Consider the following 26,707-nt stretch of genomic DNA (forward strand, 5'->3'; position numbering starts at 1 on the left):
AATTTAAACGGCGAGCACACTTCCAGGCGAGAACGCTTCCCGGCTCAGGGGAGCGGCCGTCGGGCAAGCACGTGCCGCCCTTCTCGCCTCGTGCCGGCCCGGAGCCTGGAGCCTGGATCTTGGATCCTGGAGCCGCGCTGCTCCCCCGGCCCGGCGCCTCCGGGCCTCTCCGGACGCGCGGGGCTTGGGGGCTGCTCCCGGGCCGCGCTCCGAGCCCTCGCTGCCCCGGCCCCGCTCGCTGCCCCCCGGCCCCGCTCGCTGCCCCCCGGCCCCGCTCGCTGCCCCCGGCCCCGCTCGCTGCTCCGCGGGCCGGCGGCGGGGCGGGGAGGGGAGTGTGTGAGGGGGGGCAGGGGTGTGTCCTGCTCCCCCGCTGCCTGCCCGGGGCACCGGGGTCTCCTCTGCTCTCCCGGCGGCTGCGGCTCACTCGGCTGGCCGTCCCGCGGCGGGACGTGTGGGCTGCCCGGCAGCCATGGCTCGGGAAAGTTTGCCGCTGCTCCTGCTGCTGGCGGCGCTCGGCAGCCGAGGCCAGTCGCCGTCGCCGCCGCCGCCGCCGCAAAGAGGTACAGGGGAGCGGGGAGCCTCGCCCGCCCGGCCGGGACCGCGGCGTACGCGGAGGGGGAGGCGACCTGGCCGCCAGCTCGGGAGTCCTGGTGGGCACGGGAGGGACGAAGGGACAGGGACGGAGCGTGACAAGCGAGCCCCAGCCCGGCGGGCGGCTCCACCGCTGGTCCCTCGGTGGCCGGGCCGAGGAGGGGCTGCTGCGGGGCTGCGCTGCGGGGCCGGCACATCCCGCCTGCCGCCGCAATTCCCGCTCCCTCACACGCCCGGCTCGGAGCAGCGCAGATAGGCAGCGCTGATGGGCTGGACGCGCAGGGAGAAATCGTGAGGGTGAGGGACCTCTGGAGGACGTGACCTGGCCCCCCAAGCGACACACACGGTTACGGGCTGATCTGCTGGCATCCCTCCTCCCGCCGGGATGTGCCCGTCTGCTGGCATCTCTGTGACAGGGGAAGCTTGATAGGCTGTGGTAAAACACGTGTGGGCTGCCTGTACTGCTTTTAGTTCAGGTGGCAATTTGATGCACTTAGCTCGTCACTAAGCTTTTCTGTTCAAAACTAACCACGACGGGAGCGGGAACGGAATCAATTGTATGCTGCATGGGTAGTAAATGTCTTAGACATACCATTATCATGCATTATAGTGTTTAGGTGTGTTGACACTATAAGGGTGGGGTTTTTTGTTTGCTTTTTCAGTTAGTGTGCTGTGGAAAGATCAAAAGAGGTGTTGTACAGGTATGGGAGAAATAAACTTTAGTCAATTAATCAGCACTCATAGGAAATCCTTAAAACCATTCTTCAGCCCAAAATCATTCTTCAGCCCACAATATTCCTTCTGGTGCTTACATTTGTGCTCTTAACATTTTTAGCCTTGCTGAAATGAATTCACTTAGAAGATACTGTGGGTGTGTCAAAATAAAATAAATTCAAACCCCTGGATTAACGGCTATCTTTCCTTTGACCCTGATGTCACATAATAGGGTGAACATTATGGATTAGGAACTTTTACAATTTAGGGTTTACTTTGGAAAACATGATGCACTGACATTTCATGAAAAAAAAGTCTCAAGCAGCTGACTCCTTAATATGAATTTTACTGTGTGAGAATAAATGGCAGTTGATCAAATGTCTGTGTGGATAAAAACTCATCCAGAATTAGACTGTGTTTAGATGATGGCTTATTGGTAAACATTGAAGACTGGGATTTAAAAAGTAGAGCATTTAAAATAGAGTACAAAATGCATTTTCTTCTTGCTGATTTCTTCTTTTATTTTTTTCCCCTAATTAATTCTTTTTGGCTAATACTGATGTGGCATTTCTTTTAGTATTCTCTCTTACACACACACACATACACAGAGACACTTTTAGAGAATGTCCTTTTGTTTCTGCAGTATCATGGTTTCCTTTAACCTCAACAGTGAAGGGATATGTTAATGATTTCCCTTTTAAATTAGAAGTGGGTGTGTTTGGTGTTCATCTGCTGCATCACTTATATTATAAGTGAGTTCTGGTAATTCCATGAAGAATCCTAGGACTTTTAATTAAATGTTAATGTGGTGATGGGACCTTCTAATCTTAACAGTTGAATTCAAGTCCTGGCCTGCCAAATTTTTATGCCATTTACTGTCTTCTAAATTTCTTTTTAAGATCCGTTGGAGCTGCTAGGAGGTGCTAGCACTATGTAGATGTCCCTGTGTGGCCCACTACAGACAAAGAGGTAGTGAACTCCTCTGTAATGCAAAAAGTTAGGAAAGTCTGACTTCACTGAAGTCCAGGGGGATTTTTGACATGTACAAGAATGTTACTGCACCCGTGGTTTGTATCTTTAGACTTACAGCTTTTGTTTTTTGACTTAAATGTTATTTGGTAATAACCATAACGTTGGAGGCTTACAAATTGTTAGCACCAGTTGGATGCCTGTGGACAAAATTATGTAACAGAGCTGCAATGCTTTGAAAAACAGTACTTGAGACATCACAATGAATTCCCATGTTGTTTTATAGAACAGAACAGTTCAAGAACATTTTGCACCTCAAAGATGGGAACAGTCTGTATTTCTTTTTTTGTTTCTGTTCTTGTGGTTAATTTTTTTTTCTTTTTAAATTGTTAGAAGACTTACTGTGGTCAGAAACCTGGAATTAATTTCAAGCTGGTTTTTGTTGTTGTTGGGGCCTTTTTTTTTTTTTTTTAGCTACGCATATTATCTGTTCTTTTGTTTTTTGAACACTAAATAGTCATGCAGAATTTCTGACATGGTTTAACCCCAGCCAATGACCAAATACCACACAGCCCCTTACTCACTCCTTCAATTCCTTCCAGTCCCAGCAGGACTGGGGAGAAAATCAGATCAGTAAAAGCTGGAAAACTCATGGATTGATATAAAGGCAGTTTGGTAGGTAAAATAAAAACTCTGCAGGCAAACAAAACAAACTAAGGAATTAATTCCCTGCTTCCCATGGGCAGGCAGGTGCTCAACCATCCCCAAGAGAGCAGGGTCTCATCACACATAACAGTTACTTGGGAAGACAAACACCATCATTCCAAACATCTCATGCTTCTTCCTCTCACTTTATATGCTGAGCATGATGTCATATGGTATGGAAAATCCTTTTGGTTATTTGGGGTCATCTGTCCCAGCTGTGTCTCCTCCCAGTTTCCTCTACACCTCTGGCCTCCTCACAAGTGTGGCAGTACAAAAAGCAGAAAAAGCCTTGGCTCTGTGTAGGGCCTGCTAAGCAATAACAAAAACCACTCTGTATTATCATCACTGAGTTCAACACTAATCTAAAACACAGACCCATGTGAGCCACTGTGAAGGAAATAAACTCTACCCAAGCTGAAACCAGCGCAATTTCTCAGAAAATGGAAGAATCAGAACCAGAAAGGCATGTGCATTCTTCAACAGTGTTTCTTAAAGATATGCATAACTTGCAGTTAAAGTAAACTGACCAAAGTGCTGTGCAATGTTCCTTTGGATCTTGAACCTTAGTTCATCCTATTCAGTGTGGAACGGGAGAGAACAAAAATAGTAGTAATTTAGTAGGTAATGTAAAATTTCTTTTGATCTTGAATTCATGCATTTTGTAAAAGGATCTTAATATCTGTTATGAGAGGGAGCGGAAGCTATGTGTCTGTGAAAGGTGTGAATGAATTGAAGGGGCAAGGCTAAGGAACATGCACTGCACGGTAACTTGATCTGTAATGTCAGCTGCTGACATCAATGGAGATAATTCATGGAGTACAGGTGCTTTTAGCATGTGTGGAAGGAAGTGTAAGTTGACTCCAAGTGGTGATGTATATAGGATGCTTATAAAGTCAGAGTGAGATTTCTCACTCGAAAGAGAAATGAGGGGTGAACATCAGCAGGATATGACTAGTGCCCGTCTGTTAGGCAGTGGATGGTGTCAGGCAGGTCAATATTTTTAAGTCTCTCTGTAGGTGTACATTTTAAAACAAGTTTCTGGAGAGTTTAGTTCAAAACTGTGTTCTCTGTGTTATGTCATTGTAACTAGGACTTAAAAGATTCCTTCCCACATACAAACCTGTGTGTATATTGTAACCTATGCTCTGAAAAGTCAAGAGACAAGGCTAATAGGACATAAGTTTAGTATTTCAGATCCTAAGAATGAAGAATGTATGTAGACTTAGGTTCTCTCTTTCCTGAGATAAAAAAACACCCCAGATGCTTTGCTTATGTAATCTGTAAAAGCAGAAGTCAAGTTTCCTCTTTCTTCATAGGGATTTCTTTGCAGTAAGGTCAATTTCAAAACTCACCAACACCACCCAGCTCTAATCTTGTAATGGAGAGCATTTCCATCATGGCTGATGGCCTTTAAATATTCAAAGCATTGTGCTGGCTGTATTTGGAGAACAGAGCTTGTAAGAGTTTTAGTTGGTAAATTTGCATTCTACTTTCCTGAGAAAAGGAGACTTAGATGATTGTTTATCAGCTTTTTCTCACCTAAATAAATTTTGATTCTGTTACCCAATATCAGAAAATATAAAAACAATGCAAAATCTTTAATATATGATCACTGAAAGTCAATTGCTATTAAAGAGAAAGAGTCCCAAAGTACTTTATCTTCTGCAAGAAGAAAGGTAGAATTTAGCCATTATCTAACCCATGCAGTCCTTGTGAGTCAACATGTGTAGAACTCTGGCTACAAAAATATGAAGGAGAATGTGTCTGTTGTGGAGGGCTGGCATAATAGAATGCATAAAATTCTGTGTAAGTTTTTTTTTTTTTTTAAAGGACTTACTTAATCTAGCTTCAGGATTTTATAACAGGTAACAAGCCTTTTTCACTGAAGGGGTACTGCAGTATATTACATTCTGTATGTTCCATTTTCACAGTCTGTATGCTGTTTAATGTTTTGGCAGATAAATTTTTTTGTGATCTGGAAATTATGATTTATTTTCCTTTTTTATTATTATTTATTTAAATGTATGTGTACAAGATCACAATCAGTTCTAGCATCTCTTTAGCAGTATTTACTTCTGTCTGATCAGTTATTCAGATATTAACCAGCCCCAAAATGCTGCTCTCAAATATACATTGTAATTGCTTTTAGCTTTTTACTTCAAAGCTGTTGTCCGTATCACTTTCTTATAGTTTAATAACTGGCTGAAAAAGTGAAAGCAGAGGGAATTAATATGTGTTTAAGGTTTAGAATGTGAGAAGTAGTAAAGGGCCAGCCTAAGGTGTTAGAAATAGATAGAATTGCCCAGACTGACTGGAGACATGAGTTTTTTGTGTACATTCTTTAACTAGAAATAACCACGAATGAGGTAGGTCTTGTTCAAGAATGTGTGAATTTCTCCAAGCAACAAATAAGAACATAAGATGGTAAGACGCACTTTATATTTAACCTCCTTAGTATTAATTTTTCCTCCAAGTTTTTTACATGAGTCACTCTTATTAGGCTTGAAATGCTAAAGTCAGAACAGTGGTTCTTTAACCTGTTCCAAAAATCCGCTTTAAAATAATACAGCAAACAATCATTTTTAATTAATTCAGGCTGGAGGAAGGAATCCACCCACACATGTTCTAATTTCTTATCCAGCTACTTGGACTGACAGTTTTTTGAGATTATAGTACTTTGGAATAAGAGGCAGCATGAATTTCTGGTGCAAGGTGGATTTTTCTTTTTTCTTTCATTCCTTTTCCTTTTCCTTTTCCTTTTCCTTTTCCTTTTCCTTTTCCTTTTCCTTTTCCTTTTCCTTTTCCTTTTCCTTTTCCTTTTCCTTTTCCTTTTCCTTTTCCTTTCCCTTTCCCTTTCCCTTTCCCTTTTCCTTTCCTTTTCCTTTTCCTTTTCCTTTTCCTTTTCCTTTTCCTTTTCCTTTTCCTTTTCCTTTTCCTTTATTTTCTTCCTCCCCACCCCCAAAGTCCAGACTCCTCATATTTACAGGTCAGGAATGGTGGTAATGCCTTGTGGACACAAATACATGCAAATGTGAACCAGTGTGCAGACCTAATGATCTCCTTTTCTTTACCAACTTTTTTCATAGATAATAATTCCTTAATTACTGGATATTTTTGTCCTAACCAAGAGTTCTGTCTAGAATATGTGAACTGATATGTCACACACTAGCAACCCAGGCCACACTAGCAATCATACAGACCAAATCTTGCTTGCAGATGTAGAATACAGACCAAAATGTTATGTTTGTTAAACTTTATATTGATTCCATCCATGTGTTTGGAATAGGAAAGGGAATTCCTTGCGTTTGCCAATAAAGCTCTTTCATGAGCTGGCTCTTGCTCATGACTACATGTTATTTATTCCCTTTTACCAGCTACTGTAGTTGATAGCCAATTCATAGTTTCTGTTTTTCTGCAGTGTTCATTTTTTCTTCAATCCAAAACACATAGATAAGCGACGTTCTGAAGAAAGTGGTATTTTGCACCACTTCTGTACTGTGGGTAAGGTTGAGATTTAGACTTTTTAATGGTTTATTTTTATTAGAAAAATTATAAGATTTCCAGAAAAAATTGGAAATTTGTGTGATTTTTGAGTACTGACAAATAATAAAGATCACTCAGGATTCTTGCAACACTCAAACAAAATAACTGCTACTCCTCACATTTTTTTTCAGCAGTTCAGTGTCCATTAGTTACACCTTAGTGTCACAAGGATTTTCATAGGACTCTTGCACCCTGCCAGATTCCTCTAGCAGACATTGTCTTTGAATCAGACCTTGTAATAACATTAGACTGCAAAGCAGCTGTAGCAGCATTATGCCAGGGAACTCTTGTGAAAGCTCAGGAAGAATAATGAACATTCCTGCAGAGTGGATTATCCAAATACCATTACAATGCCTTGTTCTGTCCCCACTGACGTATATGTACTGCTGTCATGATTCATGGTCTTAGGATGTAATAAAAAAAAAATTACCTAAAAGTGAACAAAATATTATATAAAATTTATTTTTATAGCTATATCAATTGCTTTTAGTGGCAAATTACTATATCTTCTCATTGTTCACCTACCCCAGTAAGTGGGGGTGTTCTTCAAGGTCAATTAGAAAGAATTAGAAGAATACTTCTAAACATACTGTAATGTATTTCCCACTGCTACAGGAAAATGAAGCAATGCTGGGGATTGGCAATCAGGAGTTTGGAGGTGCAAGAAAAAGAAATCAGAACCCCTGTTTCTCTGCACACTTCCGGTGATAGTAAGAGTTTATTTAGGATTTAATTTGGTTTTCTACATACACACCTGCTTCTTAGATGAACCCTGAGAGTTTTTGATGCCACTTTCACTCAGGCTGGCTTTAGGTTTTGATGGGAGATGCTGAATGTGGCAATTTATTACTGTCTTTATACTAACTTGTCAACAGCCTGTAATCCTGTTCCACAAAAGTGTCTGGGTAATCACTACTGTTAAGGATTGTATTATATATTAACTTTCCTGGCACAGGGAATGCAGAACTACTGCTATACATTTTCTGCTGAATAACTTTTAGACTGGGAGAAGGAACAAATAGCATTATTTTTACATATCACTGTGTTTCTAAATATGTATGATAAAAGACTGTGTGGCAGTGATAACTACTTTGTGCATTTTCTGAGCACTTCTGCAATGGTGATAATGTGAGTAGTCTGGATTCCTCTGAAAGCCACAAAGCTCTACGGAACAAGAAGAAATCCATGCCTTTCAAAGAGGACAAAGTGACATGGCAAAAAAATACAGGGCTTTTGAATCTGGTATGTGGAACCACCAGGAATGGAACAAGTATGTTTGTGCAAATCCCAGAGCTGGTGATTGGGATGTCGTGCACTTGCACATCTAATTCGACTGTGTGAATTATGCATAAATTTTTGTCATGTCATCAAAAAGGTTGCACACCACCACAAGTACATTTTTTAGGTTTAACTTTAAGCCATCATTAACAGTGCTGAATTAGCTAATTTTACCAGAAAAAAAAGCTATTCTTGATCCTATTTCATCCCTGTGTATCACTTTTTTAGTCAACTTTCATGACAATTGTGGCAACACCCCAACTGTGAATACAGGGATTCCCACATGTAGTTCATGGCATAAACCAGAGTATATTTCTCATTAATTTTTTATTTTGGTAGAATTGGAGATTATTTTATATTAATCATTCCTTCTTAAAGATGATTGAATCCTCACACAAAAAGGTTTTCTTTAACATGGGAAAAACACCCAGACATTTAATTGAAAAATATATTTGTAATGTGCACACTGAATTATTCTCTTAAGCACAATGTCTTTCTACAGCTGGATGCAGCCTTCTAAATTAGTTCCATTGTATTAAGGTTGTGTGTTGTGTGGAATTAGGGTCTGTAAGTGTCACTTTTGGTATGCTTATGTAGTAAATATGAGAAATATTTTCTAAATTCAGAATAAGTGGGAAGCCTTTACATGCATGCCCTATAATCATTGATTATGCATGCAGCTTCAGCTTCTTCAGCCCACTGGAGCTTTGACATAGAGGGTAAGACAGTAACTTGCCAGAAAAATTAATAGTTAAATGCTTAAATATTATCAACTTCATAGCTTGCTAACTGGAGGAGAAAAAGTACTGAATCTGCCTGCCATGTTGGTAGGAGTTATTTAAAAGTGACTTTGAAGCTCATAGTTTAATTAGTGAAAGAACTTTTGTGGCATATGAAAGTGATGGGGAAAGAAACAATAACCATAATCATCATCATGTGCATCAAGAGGTTGAGTCAGTTCTTGGTGAAATGAGACACTGTCTCACAAGAATAAAGTGGAACTCAAGCTGTTAGACTGAGTCATTTGTCTATTCATTGAGGATAAGCCTTATCCTTTGGTCAGGGTTAGTACACTCATGCTTTCAAATTTGGCTGTATTTCTTAGAGAATAATATTTAAAGGAGTCGATGTATGCACCTCATTCTAATGTCTGGGTTCTTCATGACACTCACACGTCTGAAGGCTGTCTGTACAGTGCTTTGCTTCCACTTGCAGTATATATTTGTCCCAAAAGATCTATTTAAAACTTCTCTTATAAAGAAGTTTTTGTGTAGCTACTTGTTCTGCCGGTCTGCTTTTGGTCTGCACCTCAATGAAGCCCCATAATGTCACTCAAAATAATAATATTGCATTTGTGCCACTAGTAAGAGACAGATCAGTGCTTGGTTTAATATATTACTTTGGACAGACTGCAAAACTGTGTTTATAATTTTTGCAAAGTGTTTCTGTTTTTCATTATCTATAAAATCTGGGCTTTATTTTAGTAATTTGTGACTTTTCATTTGAACACATAGCTTACAGATACATGTGAGATTACAGAAACATATATAGCTTGTTGGTGCTCATTTTAGAAAACATCGAGAAACACAATGTACCTTTTGAGGGTAAAAATTTGGGAGGCCAGACTATTTATGCCTGTCTGTAAAAAGAAAAAAAATAATTAGATATTCAGTAAGATTACTACTAAGAAATGAAGTTTTTTGCTTCAGGAATTAACGTTTACTGACATGAAACTTTGTCTTTATATTCCAGGCTCTTTGGGACTAAGATAGAAGTGCCATATAGGCAGAAGTCATAGGGTGCTGGATAACATGTATAAAATAGTTGATGAGAAAAATTGTGGTGATGAGCAAACTAATGAAAGGTATACAGTAATTTCTGGTTGTGTTTAGCATTATAGAAAACATAGATAATATCCTTGGGGTTTTGATCTAAACAGCAGATACAGGAGGATAGAAAAGCTGATTTATGAAGTTATCAGCTCTGGGTATAGAATTTGTTGGTAGCATGAAAATGTTTGTGAAATCAACTTTGATACAAATTAAAGCTGAGGTGTGCTTTCAGCTCAACAGCTCTAGGAAAAATAGGTATTTGAATTCAAGGCTTGGGGAAGGTTGTAAAGAATTTGGTGTGAAAATACTGATAAAGTAATGGCATTATACAACTGATTGTTGAACAGGTTATATGAACAGCCTCATTAGAGGAGAGGGAGCAAATATGATGTTCATCTTTAAAAAGGCCTCCCATGGTAAACTTGTAACTGTAGAGTAAGAACTGAATACATTTGTAGACATATTAAAGTATAGAATTAGTAAAGACATGGATAAATGTGTTGTGTTGGCAAGATCCAGAGTGTTTTTTTATATTATATGGAGAAAAAGACTGTCAAGGAGTGTGTATTAGACATATTAATAAGGGCTATAATAGTAGACATGGGTTTTCAAAAGAGCAGTTGAGAATATGTCTGAGTATCATAAACTATGATTTCACAGCGAAAAAGGAAAAAACTCAGTTTATGGAAAAATTCATAAAGATTTTGATAAGCTGTATACCTGTATGGGTTGGAATTAGTCTTAAATTGAATTGATAGATGTGAACATTAGTTATATTGGAAGCTATTCAGTAATTTTTTGTCATTCTTAGAGTGGTCTTCTCTTCTTCACTTAACATGAGAAAATGCATCATTCAGCTAAACAGGATTCAGTTAGTTTCTTACAACTCATTTATTAAAGATCCAGTAAGTAGCAAGTGTTCTGCCTTATCTAAGCTACTATGACTGATCAGGAATTCCAGTTCTACATGCAATCATTTATAGACCATCAATTTTCATGTTTATCTCACCATCTCTGTGGAAGATGGGGTAATTTGTAGGCAGTCTTCTTAAAAAATGGTGAAATGTGTTGTTGCTTGAATGTAGACTGTGCTTTAATCATCCACTTATGTGTGTATTTGTGAAACAAACCTGTTTCACATTTCTCATGCAAGAAATTCTGTGTCTCACTTTTCCTTAATTTTATTTGTAAATACTTTCATGGAAAGACTTATGCCTGGAAACATTAAGAAGCACAGCACAGAAGGTGTCACTGAACAGGCAGTTTGAATAAGTCAGGAAAAGTAAGACCTAAATAGATTTATAGTTTATATAAATATAGGTTTGTATGAGTTGTTGCAAAGTGAAAATAAGTCCTGCTTAACACGCATAATATGGCTTTCAACTACTGCCTCTCTTCCTCTGCTGCAACAATCACAGAATGACTTGGATTGGAAGGGACTTTTAAGATCATCTTGTTCCAACACCTCTGCCAGGGGCAGGGACACTGGACCAGGTTGCTCAATGCTCCATCCAGACTGGATTTGAACACAGACAGGGATGTGGTGCATCCACAACTTCTCTGGGCAGCCTGTTCAGTGCCTCACCATCCTCACAGTAAAGAAGTTTATCAAAACCAAATTTCTCCTCTTTGTATGAACCCATTACTCCTTGTCCTGTCACTACACTTCTTGACGTAGAGTCCATCCCTGGCTTCCCTGTAGGTCCCGTTCAGATCCTGGAAGGTTTCTATGAGGTCTTCACGTAAGCTTCTCTGCTCTAGGCTGAGCAACACTCATGTTGCTGTTGTGACAGCAGAGACTTTTCTTCCCAGTAACTGTTGCATGAACTCAATCAGTTTTGTGCCAGAGAAGCTGAGTGGCTGAGCAGTGTGTGCCTCAGATAACCTGACAGACCTCCAGGTTAAAATGTGCCTGTAGGAGCCTTTATACTACTCAGGTGTAGTGTGACTTCACACAAGGTCCGTAAAAGGTGAGCACTCTCTTAAGCTACTCATGTCCTGTAGAGTACTCTTGTCCTTTTAATTTCTGGGAATTAAAAGGAAATTTAGGTGAAAGGTATGAAAACAAATACTTCTAATTATCTGAAAATCCTTTGATGAATGAATCCATTAATTGGCCTAAGTATCTTTGTAATACATCATTTAGTTTCAAAGTGAGTCAACATTATTAAGACAATCTAGAATGAGATTAAATTAGTTTCTTCAATCAGTTTAATAAACTCAAGTAATTATTAAATTTTGTATTAAAAAGCCACTATATTCTGCATAGCAGACATGTAAATCACTTCTGAAATTAGTTTAAAAATGTAGGATCTGAGTACAGCATGACAGTTCCTCTACAATTATTTTCTGGAAGTGAAACTGAATTTATGTATTCCCTGTTAAACCAAATCCACAGAGAGTCCAATGAAACAATTTTCTCTCAATCACTACTTGGTTTTCCTTTATTGCTGTTGGTTGAAATAATGTAAGTAAAATTGTGTGATATGTACTCATTTTAGAGGAAAGTTAGGTTTGTTTGAAATTACAGTGAAATTCTTAGTGACTTTCTCTTGGCAAGAATTCAATTCCAAGTCATTATGGAAGAAGTATACAACACAGAACGTAACATTTTGTTCTGTCTTGCTGTTCTGCTGAACGTATTTGTGTGCAAGCCATTTATTTCTACAATGTCTGGAAGAACAAGAGGGAACAGAGGGTCCCAGGGGTGTCAGAATGTATTGTTAAACTGAAGCATTAGCTGTAGTTGAAAAGTAGGGAGTGAGTGGCTACACAGAGCTATTAAGAAGCATTTAGTGTTGTTTCCTGTTTAAATGAGGCTGTGTTTCTATCTTTGTATCAGATCCTTTGACTCTACAGCAATACCTTAACAGTAAACCAAAAATTTAAGATAAACTAATCCTGGAAGTGGAATGTTCTTTAAAATGACATATACAGATCCATAGTAGTCTCTTTTGTTAGGAGTTAAACTTATCTGTGTCGAATTGGAGATGTTTTCACTGTATCAGCTGGGCTGAAGAAACAGCTGTTCTAAGTCTGTGAGGATCAAAATATTGACATGTCATCATATGGTACTTCTGGAATCCCACTGTTCTGTTTCATAAACATTAATCACTCCTACATATGCACTTATGAGTGTCTCTATGTTTTATGAAAAACCTGACGAGGAGTAATGCCAAACAGTAATATAATTCTTTATGTAGAAATAATTCTTGTAATTTTTACCAGTGCTTAGAAACTTCAGCAAAGGATTCAGCCTTTATTGGATAAAGTGTCTTAAGAAATAAGCTCAAGGTTTTAAAGGCTTATTCTAAAAGAATTCTGATTAATTTTTATTAGCAGAGCTAATTGTATCTGACACCTTATTAGATTTTAAGGTGGATTTAATGTGTAAGAGTGTATTTAGTGTTATTGGACCTAAAGAGATTTTAAGGTATGATACTTCTCATCCTTAGTTTCCACTAGGAAATATAATTAGCATGAAAGTGAATTAATATATTTGCTTTACATTTATATATTTGTTTTTAAATTGGCAAGCACACACAAGCTGTTTACTTCCTGAGTATCTTTGTAGCTTTCTTCTTAAAAAACCCTGACATTTTATCTCCAGTTAATGGATGTTCTCTCTTATTAAAATCTTAACTGAATTTTTGTCCCTAGTGTGCTCTACTATACATCAGAGAACTTAAGCTTCATCACAATGTATGTTGCTCTAGCTAAGATGCAACATATATAATGGTTAGAATTACTGCCTATTGCCGAGATGCATTAAAGTTCCAACCAAATTAATTATCTAGGGCTTTCAGAATTTGGCAGCAATTTTGAGTAAATCTGTGTTTTTGATACTAGACTGTGGTTGTAGGACTGAGATAAAGAGCATGTGGTTTAAAGCCGACAGATGGTCCTTCGACGTGACCTAGCTGTGGCAATAGAGACTGTAAGGAGAAACAAGTAAGGAGATTGTAGCTATTCTGAGGCACTTTGCTCTTTAAAATAGTGTTCTTAAGAACATCCTTGACTTGAGACAGATCATAATTCCCACCCTTGGAAGAAGCCCTTTTGTGTTCCAATATTACTGTTATACTTCATCCCCTTTCTCTATTGAATGTTTCTGCATAACTTCAATTCAATTGAAATTTTTTTATCTGTCTAGAATAGATGTGTACTTGGAAGGTGAGCTAAGCTGTTCTTTCCACATTCGTAAATGAAGTCTGTAAACTGCTATTTAGATAAGTACAGTGTGCTTTTATACAGTGGATGTATAATGGTATACTGAATTAATTTTAGTATTCTAGTGATATTATTAAATCTAGCAGGTTCATGTCCTCTACCCACAAACTTATCCTTGGATCTGGAAGCTTACTTGGTTCAAGACCTGAAAGGGAAAGATGAGGTGCACACACCTTGAATAATTTGTATGTGCATCAGTCTTCAGTCTCATAAAAAAGACTCAAGAGGATTGTTTTAATAGGCCTGGAAACAGAAGTAGTTCTTCTCTTGGAAATATGTTGTTACAAAGAAAGAGGCTCTCTTGTCAGGATATTGTTGCATTCAGTTATTTGAAATACGTGATCAGGGATTGTTGTTTTCCTTAAAATCTGTAATTAATCTGCTTGAGAGAATCTGGGGTCAGGTTTCCTTCCCAGATAGGAGTATTCAAGCACAATGTTCCCAGAAACTCTTTTGGCTGACGCTTTTTAAGCAATGCATGCCATGATGCGCAGATATATATATATATTTCACACGTATTCTGTTATTCCAGTCCTGGTGAATATGGATTATTAGCCCCATGTGTATCAGCTGACTAGAAAAATAGCAACATGGTGAATATGTGGTTTTAAAATGTGGTATTTGTGTTAAGGTGATCCTCAGTGGCGTGGAGAGAACGGTGAAGCAAGCCCTAGAAAAAGTTGTGTAAATAGAGATACTGAACTATTTATTTAGAAAAAGTTGTGTAAATAGAGATACTGAATTTTATTTAAGAGTAGTACACTTTCAGTGTTCTTGTTCTACATGCTCAGTATGGGATTTTTGAAAGTTATCCAGTTATTGTTTTAGAGGAATGCTTAGTGTTTGCAGAGTCAGGCCCCAGAAGGACAAGTAATGCATGAAGGATGCAGAAGTTTAGTGGCCTTCTAAATCAGGTCACAGCCTATTTTTTTGCCTTTGATAACAAACTCTTGTAAACTGGATATTTGAACAACATAAATAGGAAGTTTTAAATTTAAATAAAGGTTAAAAAATGCCCTGGATTTGCATCTGACTTTTCTTACCAGTCTTAGAACGCTTCCCAGAGCAACAGCATACTGCATGGGAAATCTGATAACGTTGTGAATCTTTCAACCTTATGCATTCTAATCTGAGTGTGGTTTCCTGTAGTATTGCTGATATGCCAGATAAAACAAGCTTGGATCCAAAATCAACCTCTGTTATAAATGGATGCTCTCTGTTACCCCTATTTGTCCTGTAATCTGTGATTAACTGTTCCCTATCACAAAAGGGAAGACATTATATTCATTTTTGTGTGTAGACTTGTTTTCAAATGGTAAGCAATTGCTGTTTACATGACTGTTTAGTTCAAGTGCAGTTATGTCTTATTTTATGCTACGTTTATGTGCAGAAATACTTTTATTCAAAGCAGCATCTTCAGGGTAACCAACTGCTTTCATGTTTCTTCAGTGGTGTAAAACTTTTCACTATGGTGATGTAATTAACATGATTAGGCTTCCTCAAAGTAAGCTTTTAAAAAATTTAAAATTATATACAATAGATTACTTATGAAGAATTAACTCCAACAGCAAAATTTAGTATGAATAAATAAAATTAATCATTTTGCTCCTTCTGAGGGCTAAGTAGAATTTATAAATAAAAATACTAAGAGTTGGTCTCTTTCATTCCTTTTTTCCTGTCTGGGCAGACTTCCATTAGATGTTGAGACATGAATTCCAAAATCTACATTTCCTAATTACACTGAGAGAGTTTTGGTGGTTTTGTGCTTTAAAATATGTAGTATTACACAGTATTCCCCCCATTTCACTTAAGGATTTTTACATTTGTAGAGAGACAAGTAAGTTTTGCTGCTCTCTTATGCTAGAAGAGCATTGTATTTCTCTAACTCAGTATAGCATTTCTAGAACATAAACAAGAAAAGAAAGCTACCTCAGAAAACTGAGCCACTGAGACATGAAGTGCTGGGGGAAGTTAACATCAGCATGTAGCTTAATTAGGGACTTGTTCTATCAGTCATTGACAGAGTTGTTTTATTTCATACAGAACATCAGAGAACAAGTTTGGGATCCTCTCATTTTTCTTCTAAAGGAGGCTTGCTCAGATCTAAATAGAGAGATTAACTGTCCCAAATTTAGGGGCTTTACTTCCTTGCCTTATGCCCTGTTACTGTTAGAAAAAAGGGAGGTCATGAAGAAAGAGCTAATGTAATTGAATAGTGGATTATATGATTAGCAATTGAGACCGATATTGGTTAGACAGAAAGGCAAAGAAAGAATAGTAATGAGAAAAAATATTGGTGATGTTACAATATATTTTTCATGTTGAAAGACTAGACTAGACTAGTCTCCTTAGCTGGGAGATGCTTCCTTTTGATTTCTGGATCAAATTAATATTCAAGAATTCAGGAGAACAGGTTGAGTAAGAAGTGTGAAAATGCCTAGTCCTTCCCTCTCCTTCTCATGTAGTTTGGCATTTGGCCAGTGTCCTAGGAGTTGAAAATCACATATTTAAATACTTTTGGACAATTACGGATCAGTCCTCTGTACTGAAGCTATCTGGTTTATTTAAAAAATTATATTTCTGATGCTTTATTAGATGTGGAAGAGTGTAAAAATTCACAAATCACATACTACTTGGTGGAGGTGACAGTATCTGAAGTCTTAGAAAATGAGCAATACTTGTAGTATTGCTGGGAGTGAAGTTGAAATAGCCAGAACTAGAACAAGTCAGAAGCTGAGACCTACTCTGAAAAACTCAAAGCTTGCTTTTTCTCTTTTGTGCTGTCATTTTTGAGTAATACATGATGACCATAGTTTGTTTATAGCTTGCTACAAGTGCTTCAGGCAAACAAAGTTTATACAACGTACAAAGACACAGAACTAAAATTTTCAGTAGCAAAACTGGCAATAGAAACCAACTACCAATGTCTTCCATAGCCATTTTATTGCACAGCTATATTCACTGAGAGTTAAAAAGACATGGTTTTAATTTGCTGTACAACTCAGCTTTTCTGTGAAGAAATTGCATCTGTAGAATACTACTTGTAGCTGTAGTTATGGTTTAGTGATAGTAGTTAAAGATTGCTATTATGAAAGGAAAAGGAAGCATATTTCAAGCTTTCATTCTGGAATACATGTAAGCCAAATTCAAGAAATAGGTATGATTGTGACTTTTTTAAACCCATGAGAAGATAAGAGCAGGAAACCCTTGTTCCTCTCATAGTGGAACAGTGTCAAAATGATATTTTTCATCCTATAATAATTTACTTTGACCTATCTAGATAGTGCAGAGAATTCTGCATGCCTGTCAGGAAATTGAAGTCTGTAAAATATTCCATATATCAGGATTACAATGTCAGGGAAGAAAGCATAAGAACACGGCAGATTTGATGTAGTGAGAACCACATGCCTAGGAACTCCCAACAGCAGAAAGATTTTCCAGTGTTATTTTGCAAAGTTTGCTGATTAGTTTTTTTCCAACTACTTGATTTCTATCTTTCTGAAAAATAAATAGCCCAAGAAATTAGCATCATATCTGGAACTTGGCTCCTGTATTTATAAGGCAAAGATAGTACCTAATGCCAGGCAATGATGTCTTAAAATTGAGATTTTCTGTGTTATGAGACCAGTCTTAAGACATCTGAATTTGCAAAAACAGGGCTATCAATCAATCTCCTAGAACACACATCACCAGTGCACGACTTTTCATGGCTATTCCCATACTTTCCTCCCCTCTCCCAGTGGAATCTTCCCTTCATAGTTTTTTGGGGAGCAGGGTTGGTATGTAAGATCTAAAATAGGTTCCTTGTAAAGATTGTGTTTTAACAAGTTACCACTTGTTATAAAGCTTTCTGAAGAAAAGTGGTAAAGTTTCTTCAGTTCTTTTCTCTTTTTTCAAAGGGCACGGGATATGATCAGGATTTTTGAAAACATGAGTTTATGTTGTAAAATGGAAATTTTTGCACAACAATTTGCATAGCATGACAAACCCCAAATATTGTGAAAGTAGCAGCTGTGTGTGATCTCCATTACCTTCAGAGAATAGGTGTGGTTCATGCTTACTACCTCGCCAGATTTGTGTACTTCTATTTGAAAGGAACTTGGCAATCTTGTCACTGAAACTTCAATAAATCAAATATAATGTAGCTGTTTTCCTTTGAGATTTTTTTACTTTTTAATCCAAAGCTGAGCAACAGAAGATTCTTTCCCTCAGTAGCATCAGACATGACAAACAACTGTTAGGAAATCTGCCTATCCTTTTGAGTATATGAATTGCAATTATGCATGACTCGGAGGTAAATGTTGATGTTACATACCCCGCAGAGGGCTCTTTCAGTACATGTGGCAAGTGGGCTAGCACAATTTAAATGCCTTTTCAGCATGCCTCAATATTTGGCTTGCAGAGGTTTGAGGAAAATGTTGAATATTTGGAGAGGCAGTATTTGTGGTGCCTTTCCTTAAACTTGCAGCATATGGAACGCATATAAAGTTACCTGAGCAGCAGAGAACTGTGAACATTTTTAATGAGTGTATTAAAGCCAGATGAATACCAGATACTTGGTTTTTAAAGACTTTTATAGAATTTAATAATTTTTAATTAGATCAAAGAGCCACAGCTCTATTTTTAAAGAATATTCAGGTCCCAGTGGGCATGTGGACACTTGATTTACTGTTTGTGCTCCTGAGAGCTTGGATGCTGTTTCAAGATTTTGGAAGCCTGCAGCATTTCTGGATCTGACTTTCTAATGTGGTCTCTTTTCATGAATGAGGGAAGCCTTAGCTTACATACAAATGTAGTTAGGCTTAAAATTTTGAAACAGGTATGGTTTTCTTCAGCAAAGAAGAAAAATTCAGGCTTAGATGCAACAGTGGTGGTCTTGGAGTCTTTCAGGCACTGGTCCACTGTGGTGTTTCAGCATTTGGCATGAAGGAAATAACAGGCGAAGACAGCCTGTCTATTATGCTTGCATTGGAAATCAAACTCAAGAGGATTTTACACTTAATCCTTTGATTTTGTTATACTTTCTAAAAAGCTATTAGGTTTTGGTCTGGGAACTTATTTTCTAACACCAAAGTACGACAAACTAATGCTGCTTACATCTTTATATTTCTGTAATTTTCTCTCTCTTTTTTTCCCCTTGATGTTCTTTTCTCCATCTCTACTATCTGAAAATGACTTGAAAATTATTTGTTATAGAAATCCTCCATTATATATTCAAAGATGAGGTCCAAGAAACCATAAATCTTACAGTTTAAGCCCAGAATGTTCACTAGGTTAGATATTTCATTCCCTAAAAACAAGAGTGTGAAACAGGGAGACAGTAGAAGCACCTAGGATGTTACACTGATTTGCCTGCAGATTAGGCACATGATTAGTTAGGGAATTAGGCAAGATTTGTCAAGATGAAGTTACAAGGCAAATTTCTGTAACTGTGGGTCTGGTTTCAAGCTTTCTATTCTGCTGAACTCTGTCAGATATAGAGGGATGAGATAATTTAATAGACAAACTAGTTTACATAGGGAAAAATGAGTGAGCTTTACGGGTGCCCAAGTCTTTGTTTAGATATGGAAAGAAGGTACCTTAATAATACCTTTACCTCATCAAAAGACTCAGGGAAACAAGTTTTAAGTTTCTGCAGCCTGTAAAGAGAAATTTTTTGAAACCCCAGTAAATTCTCATGAAATGACATTTGTGATCTGCTAATAGCGACCTTCCCTTGGTACAGAACTTGCTAATGGCCACTTTCCTTTGATGCAGAACTTGATTCAAGAAAACATGAGAAATTACTTGCAGCTTGGGGTTGTGAGGTGTTTAGGGGAGGCAAGATCTTTAAAGAGATGAATGGCTGTAGTTTGGTGGAGAAGTAAAAATTTCAGGAACATGAACTTAGAAATCTTCTTAAAGGCTTGTGAATAATGACACAGGTCTATTATGGACAGAAGTTACCTTTATTGCATGCTGTAGATCTGTCTCGACATTTAAGTATCAGGTATATGTGATTATTTTTCCTCTGGGTGCTATTGCTGTATGTGCTATCTGGGATGTCCCATATATTTTGTCTGTATCTAAGGTGCTCTAACAAGCTTTTTAAAAAATATGGGACGCTCAATTCCATATTAAAAAAATTTCTGTGGTCTCTGAAAAGACATATATATTCATAGAGTAAAAAATATCCAGGCTTAAAAACTCACATAAAATTTAGATTAGAATAGCTAGACTTTGTCATGGAGAATATTGAGCTACGTGTGATGTTACATAAACTGGCTTTTTGGGAGCATGGAATGACTGCAATTACAGTCAATGAAGTATTGAACATTATAGCTGAACTCCACTGAAGTTAAACTGCATTTGACAAAATCAACAATTCAATAGAGTACAGATAAATCCTTCCTTCCTGTATTTGAGTGGTGGTAAGTGCAGGCGTGTTGTGAAAGTACAGATAAAGTGTATTTCTCTGCATGGGATCTCAGTGGCACTCCTGTATGAAAGATAACTTGGCTGATACATGACAGCTCTGGCTTAAACTATGTGTATTCATTTGCAACAGTTTTCATGCACAAGCAGTATTCATGACACTGGACTCACTGTCTATATATTGTCTTAAAAATTGTGGTGTTTTATAAAATCGTGTTAATTTTAAGTAAGCATGTAAATGTATATTTATATAATTATGTAGCAATCTATACAGAGGCTCAATATCTGCTCAAGTATAATATATTTATTAAGCATGGTATTCAAGGAATTGTGGAGATATTTTATATATTAAGCAAACTACATTAAAACAGAATATATGGTACTTAAAGCCTAATCTAATTCTTGAGCAGTTCCTGTAAGTGTCAAGTATTCAGAGAATTACTGTAGTTTCCATTAAGTAATAGTAAAGTTAAGTAAAAGACTGAAAATTGCTTGCCAGTATTACATAGATTGTGAAGGTGTAGGGGAAGAAAACTCCTGAGCAGTTAAAAGGCTGAAGTCCAAGACCTGTGATTCTGTGCTTGTCTTGTTATGAAGTGCTTTGAGGCTGTGTTATTCAGTCAAAACCCAGAAGCCAGGTAAGTAGCCCAAAGCAGTCATGCTTAAAATATCATACATTTTTCAGTTCTATTTATGGTGCAGTTTGAAATGCTGATTGCTTTGACCAGCAACTGGGGGCATTCTGAGCAGTGTCAAAGTGCCATTTTGCTGCTTTCAGAATCAAAACTGATCATTTGACTACCTAAATCCCATTTAAGTGCACAATAGTTTATTTAAATTAAATTGGAGGGACTTATATATCAGCATATGGTCTTCCTTAGTATGCTAGAACATTTTTATCTATGCAGAAAAATGAAATCTGACCTGCTAAATACTGTGTGCTTGTTGGAATGGAAATAGAGTCAGCAGAAGGGGTCTGCCATTCAGTTGTGAGAGAAACAGACACAAATGCCGGGTGGCTTGTCTCACTGTTAACTCTTCACAGAATAAATGAGCAAGTAGGAACAATTGTGTTTCAAATTTTAGGAACTCCTAGAAAAGGGGGAACTTGAATTTATTTTAGTGCCTGACACAGAAGATGATGGTAGTCACATACAGAGTTGAAAAGCTGTTGTTCTCTGAGAAGTAGGGCCAGGATGAATGGAAGGACTAAAGCAACCTTTGCATGGCCCAGATCACAAACACATAAATTCCCTTTCTGCCATTTTTCAATGTTTTTAGCACAGAAGTAAATTACAGTTTACTTGGAAGATGTTTCGAACAACACTTAGTTTTTGCAAACAGATATGTCCTTAGTTTTTCCCTTCAGTTTTTAAAATATTTTAGTCTTGATTTTAATAGCTTTAGTCAAAAGGTTGTAATTTTGAAATTTATGATTTTAACCTATTTTTTCTTAAATCCTATTGCCTTGCAGCACATGATTCACATCTTGGAACAATATCACTGTTCTCTAATACTGTTATTTTTGCCATGATATATTGTATTTTATGTGTGAAGTACAGAAATTCTTGAAGCCGCAGTGTTTCTGTTCACTGCAAGATTGTGCCTTTGGATGGTTATAATCAGGAGGTACATACAGTTACTCTGAAATACAATTCAGCTGAAGAAGTATATACATATTTTGAGGTTATGGCCATACATATATGAGTTTATCAGGGCTTATATGAGGGTATCAGGTCCATAAACTCATACATATATGAGTTTATCAGGTCCATGTTATCTACCTGCCATCTAATCTGTAATTCCATGCCATTTATATTAAAATATGCTCTATGTAGTTTTTAATTTCAGGAGTTGTGAATAATATAATTTTTCCATATGTTTCTACAAGACTTTCATTGTGTCACTTTCTTTTAATGATTTTTTTTAAACACAGTAGTACATTTGCTGTTGGAAGGAAAATGTTTCTAACAGCCTTTCAGGGTTATATAAGGTCTTTCTGTTCTGCAGTTGTAGAGTTTGTCACATCTTGTAGATGATGTAACTTACTTAAATGTGCAAGTGGAATGATTGAAACTTTGCAGCAAACAAGCCAAGTGTCTGTATTTCACTTTGCTCACCTCCTGACTTCACCTTGACTCAAAATGTCACTCCCATACTTATGCTGGAGGACTAATGTATAATTCATTTTAACTCCCATTTTTCTTTCTGCCTTCACCAACCCCACGGAACTGCTGTGCATTATGAAATGTATGTGTAAGGATCGTGCCGTGTCTGTGTAGGTTACAAGCTGTGGTTTTGCTTATCCAGTATAACCTAAAGGCACAAATGAAGCATTGAAGGCATCAAATTATATTGTGATATCTGTAAGAGCAAATTTCAATCAAATGCCACCTGAATAAAGTATTTCATTTATTGTTTGGAATAATTTCAAGTGATTTGTGCTTGAGATTTGTGTATCACAATCACTGGCCTTGCTGTGAAAAAGCCTTCTAGTTTGAAGTGTTCTGAAATGTTAGTTGTTTGGCTTCATGCAGTTACTGAGGGATCTGCTGGTGTTTAGAAATGCTACACAGAGAAAATCATTATTGTATGGGGGATGACATATTTAGGGGAAGAGATGGAAAATTACAAAAGAATAGAAACCAAAATAATTCTCATTTTTCATGGTGAAGAGCTGCACATATTACATCACTGAGCAAATGACAAGCATAATTTTAATCTTCAAACTACGCTGCTATGTTCAATATCCTAATATAAAAACCTCCAGGCTTCAGGTAACTAGAACACACTAAGTATTCACCAAACACCTTAAGCACTTTAATACTATCAAAAATAAGATTAGTTTTTTTGTTTAAAGTGGGTTTAAGCATAATGATTGGTAGTGACTTCTCTTAGAGAGGGATGAAGGAGGGTGATCATTCTGCATCCTCTTGTGCAATCCAAACGATCTTTCCCACCTTCGCTACCTTGAAGGCTGACTACTTTGTAGTACAGGAAAGATACAAGGGAAAAATGTGAGAGTGGAAGAGAGAATCCTGAATGAATAGGAAAAGGTACAGTGCTGAAAAATTAAATTCAGTATCTTTTTAGCACATGTAGGTGCTGACTTGCAGTCCAAATCTAAAGATTCTTGGCATAGTGCTTGATTTGTTGTGTCTATATTGTTTTTCAGATGAAGTTGCCATATGCAGCCATTCTTCCAAATGTCAGGTGTTAGAGGAGGTGTCTGACAGTGTCTATTTTTTTGTGAAATAGGTCTCTCATTTCTCATTTGAGGCCTGAGCTTTTATTTCTATTCAGTCAGAGATATTTCAGCTTGAAAGAGGATGTTCTATGCATCAATATATAGACAGTATGGTGGGTTTAACCTTTCCTGTTAAAGCCAGATTACCAGTCAGGTAAAGAGTACCTGAAAACTGGATGATGTCTCTAGTAGAAAGGCACTTCATTTGGTAAACAGACTGTATCTCACATCTATTCCTTGGTCCCCATACTTTTTAAATACAGTTGCATATTTTGTATATTTTATTCACTGATTCTGTAGTGAAAAATATAGGGATGCTCACTAAAATGAGAACAGGACCTTAAAATTTCCTTTAGGCTGCCTTGCCTTCCACTTTTACATCCCACAGCATTCCATGTGCCTTTACACAGAGTAGACAGCAGAATTCACATAGATCATCCTTTTAGGCCTGATGAGCAGAGCATGATGAAAGATAGTTTTGATTTTCCTTTTCCTGGATTTACAAGACTTCAGACTTGCATTGTAGAAAAGAAAAGGTGGTCACCACAACTGTACCAACGTTTTTGAGTTCAAATTGCTGTTGTCATGCTGGTCCTGTGTATGTGGAAATCTCACAGATGAACTGGCAAATGAGACCTCTCCTTTGGTCACAGAGAATAATGTCTACTGGTGAACCCTGAACAGACAGAGGTATTCAGTGTCTGCTGTATTACATATTGTATGTTTGTATAATGCAAAAGAAAGAAAAACAGAAATAAATCTTAGATCATAAATTAACTAATTTTTGTGAAATAAATCAAGAGTAGTAATGATTACAAGAATATTAACAAATGGTTGGCAAAGCTGCTGAAGCATGCAAAGTTCTAGTATTGCAGGTAGGCTGGAAAGATTTGTGTACTACCCTATGTCTAAGTCTTTACTAAACCTTATTATAAGTGCCAATGTTGTTGGTCTGCTACTGAAAAGCAGGAATCAATTGCTAAGCAGCAGAAGAAAAATGCCTAAATGAAGAACATCTTACTATGAGATTCCATGCAGTCATTTGGATGACAGAAAAGAAGTATTATTTAAGAATCAATGTAATGAAGAAAGAAAGTAGAACATTATTGATTGAATTCTGTTGGAGTATATTTAGGAAGATTGTATTGACAAAAAGTCCCACATTTGTCCAGATTTAATGGTAATAATTTATGTTTCTTTCCAATTCTGTTAACATACTTTTTTTTCCTCATGAAATATTTTAGTGTGATCCATGGTAATGTAAAATGAAGAGTTCTAATGTGCCTTTCAAAGGTCCTGGTCATCCTGCTATGAAGATGTGCATGGTTCCTATAAAGAATTTTTTCTTTTCTTATCCTTAGATCTTTGCCAGTGCATATAATCCTTGTCTCTCATTCAGTGGATTTTATGTATACTGAAAAAAGCCAAGTCTGTGTTTTAAGGCACTTCACATCTGAATTGCAATACCTCTTTTTGCTTCATAAATTACTTGAAGGGAGGCATGATTTAAGATTGCAAATCAAGTGTCTTTTTGTTGCACAACTCCACAGGCAAGATCTCAAAAAATAATTATTTTCAGTCTATAATCTTCTCATCTGATTTGTCTTAAAATCAAGGTTTTCTCCAGCACACTTCATAATAAATGTGTCTTGGAAATGTATATTAAATGTGCCACCTTTAGGTGTGTACTGTAAATTTAGAGAGGGTGTGAAGCCTAAAAAAGACTATGAAAAGTGGACAGTACTGATTGAGCAATCTAGACAAAATGTCTGAAGTAACTTCTGTCAGAAAAAATATCATAAGGAAGGTACACAGGAAGAAGGAAAGGGGTGAATAAAAGGAAAAAAATGAATTGAACCTGAAAAACAGAGGAATACACTGTTTCTACTTTGAATGAAATGTGATAAATTAATTCTACATTTAATAAGTTCTATAGAATTCTTTAGGACCCTAAACCAATAGCACACACCTAACAGCTAATAGGGAAACTCTTTGTAATTGTAAATGTAAAGTGAGAAAAATAGACAGATGAGTGCATCATTTGGACAAGAAAGCAACAAAATTCTTTCCCTAGAAAAAAGAATTGATCTACAAAATGGTACAGTAAAAGTCAATACTCTGGTACAGGAATTAATTTCTGGCAATTGCAAGTTGTCTACCGAGTCTTCAGATAATGTCAGCCATTCTACCTTCAAGGAAGCTATCTGCCATATTTTATAGAATTTAAATTTGAATAATATGAATTATTAATTTTGCATAATTAATGGTTACTCAGAATCAATAAATCTGTGGTTAAAAAATCATGAAGTGTCATGAAATATCCTTTTGCAATACACCAAGAAAGAAAATTTTCACTTGTCTTAATATGTATATATTGTACCAGTTACTGTTTTTCTTTTTGCTTATTACCAGTTTGTACAAATGAAAAAGACAGATGTTCTCACAAAACTTTTATCTTGTGGGGATGCAGAGATCCTGGCGATCCCAAACTACCCTATCACTTTGCAAACTCTGTGGAGAGCTTCATACATTTTATAACCAATCTTGTGTACACCATTCATTTTTAGTAACAATCTTTTTTCCCCATGTTTTTAGGTTGAGTTTTTGTTTAATTTTTGTTGGGATTTATTTAGTGGTGTTTGGTTTTTTTGGGAGTTTTTTGTTTGGTTGGTTGGGTTTTTTTTGGTCTTTTTGAGATAGTGTTATAGGCTTGAATCAGGGACAAATTGTTACATTTATTTATAGTGTGAATTTCATTCTATACAGTTACACTGACCCATTCCAGAAAGGGATGGGGACTCATAGAGAAGTGTTGCTGCTGTTTGCACTGCCAGCCTTTCACTTGTGCTAGAGTGTTTTTCTTATTTTTCTTGTGAATTTGAGCCAAACTCAGCTGATTCAGGACAATTTAGTTATGTGGATTATTGTGTCAGGTTGTGTCAATGGAGTAGATGCATGGACAGAAGCTTCTGAAGCTTCAGCAGCGTGTACTTCAAAGAGCCTTTATACCTGCCTTGAGAATATTCTACATTCTAAGTTTTTGTCATCTGTTTTCCCTACTCTCCATCCATCCAAGTTTATCTGAAGTTCAAGAAATGTATAAGTATAGCCTGTAAAGAAAATAAAATTTGAATTTGCAGATGAAAAATACAATGTGGAGTTGTGGGTGGCATTCTGTTAGCAT

The 26,707-nt window shown here is 37.1% G+C and overlaps 1 protein-coding gene across 3 annotated transcripts in view; it reads left to right on the forward strand.

The window, feature by feature from the left end:
- The first annotated feature begins 402 nt into the window (after window positions 1–402).
- Window positions 403–26,707, forward strand: part of LAMA2 (laminin subunit alpha 2) — a 335,441-nt gene continuing 309,136 nt past the window's right edge. For all 3 annotated transcript variants that reach the window (XM_077175288.1, XM_077175290.1, XM_077175289.1), the window contains exon 1: window positions 403–560. In XM_077175288.1, the coding sequence (XP_077031403.1) occupies window positions 470–560 (91 nt within the window). In that variant the 5' untranslated portion in view covers window positions 403–469. The remainder of the gene's footprint in view (window positions 561–26,707) is intronic.

The sequence above is a fragment of the Agelaius phoeniceus genome, chromosome 3 (assembly GCF_051311805.1).
Source record: "Agelaius phoeniceus isolate bAgePho1 chromosome 3, bAgePho1.hap1, whole genome shotgun sequence".
In the NCBI taxonomy this organism is placed as follows: Eukaryota; Metazoa; Chordata; class Aves; order Passeriformes; family Icteridae; genus Agelaius; species Agelaius phoeniceus.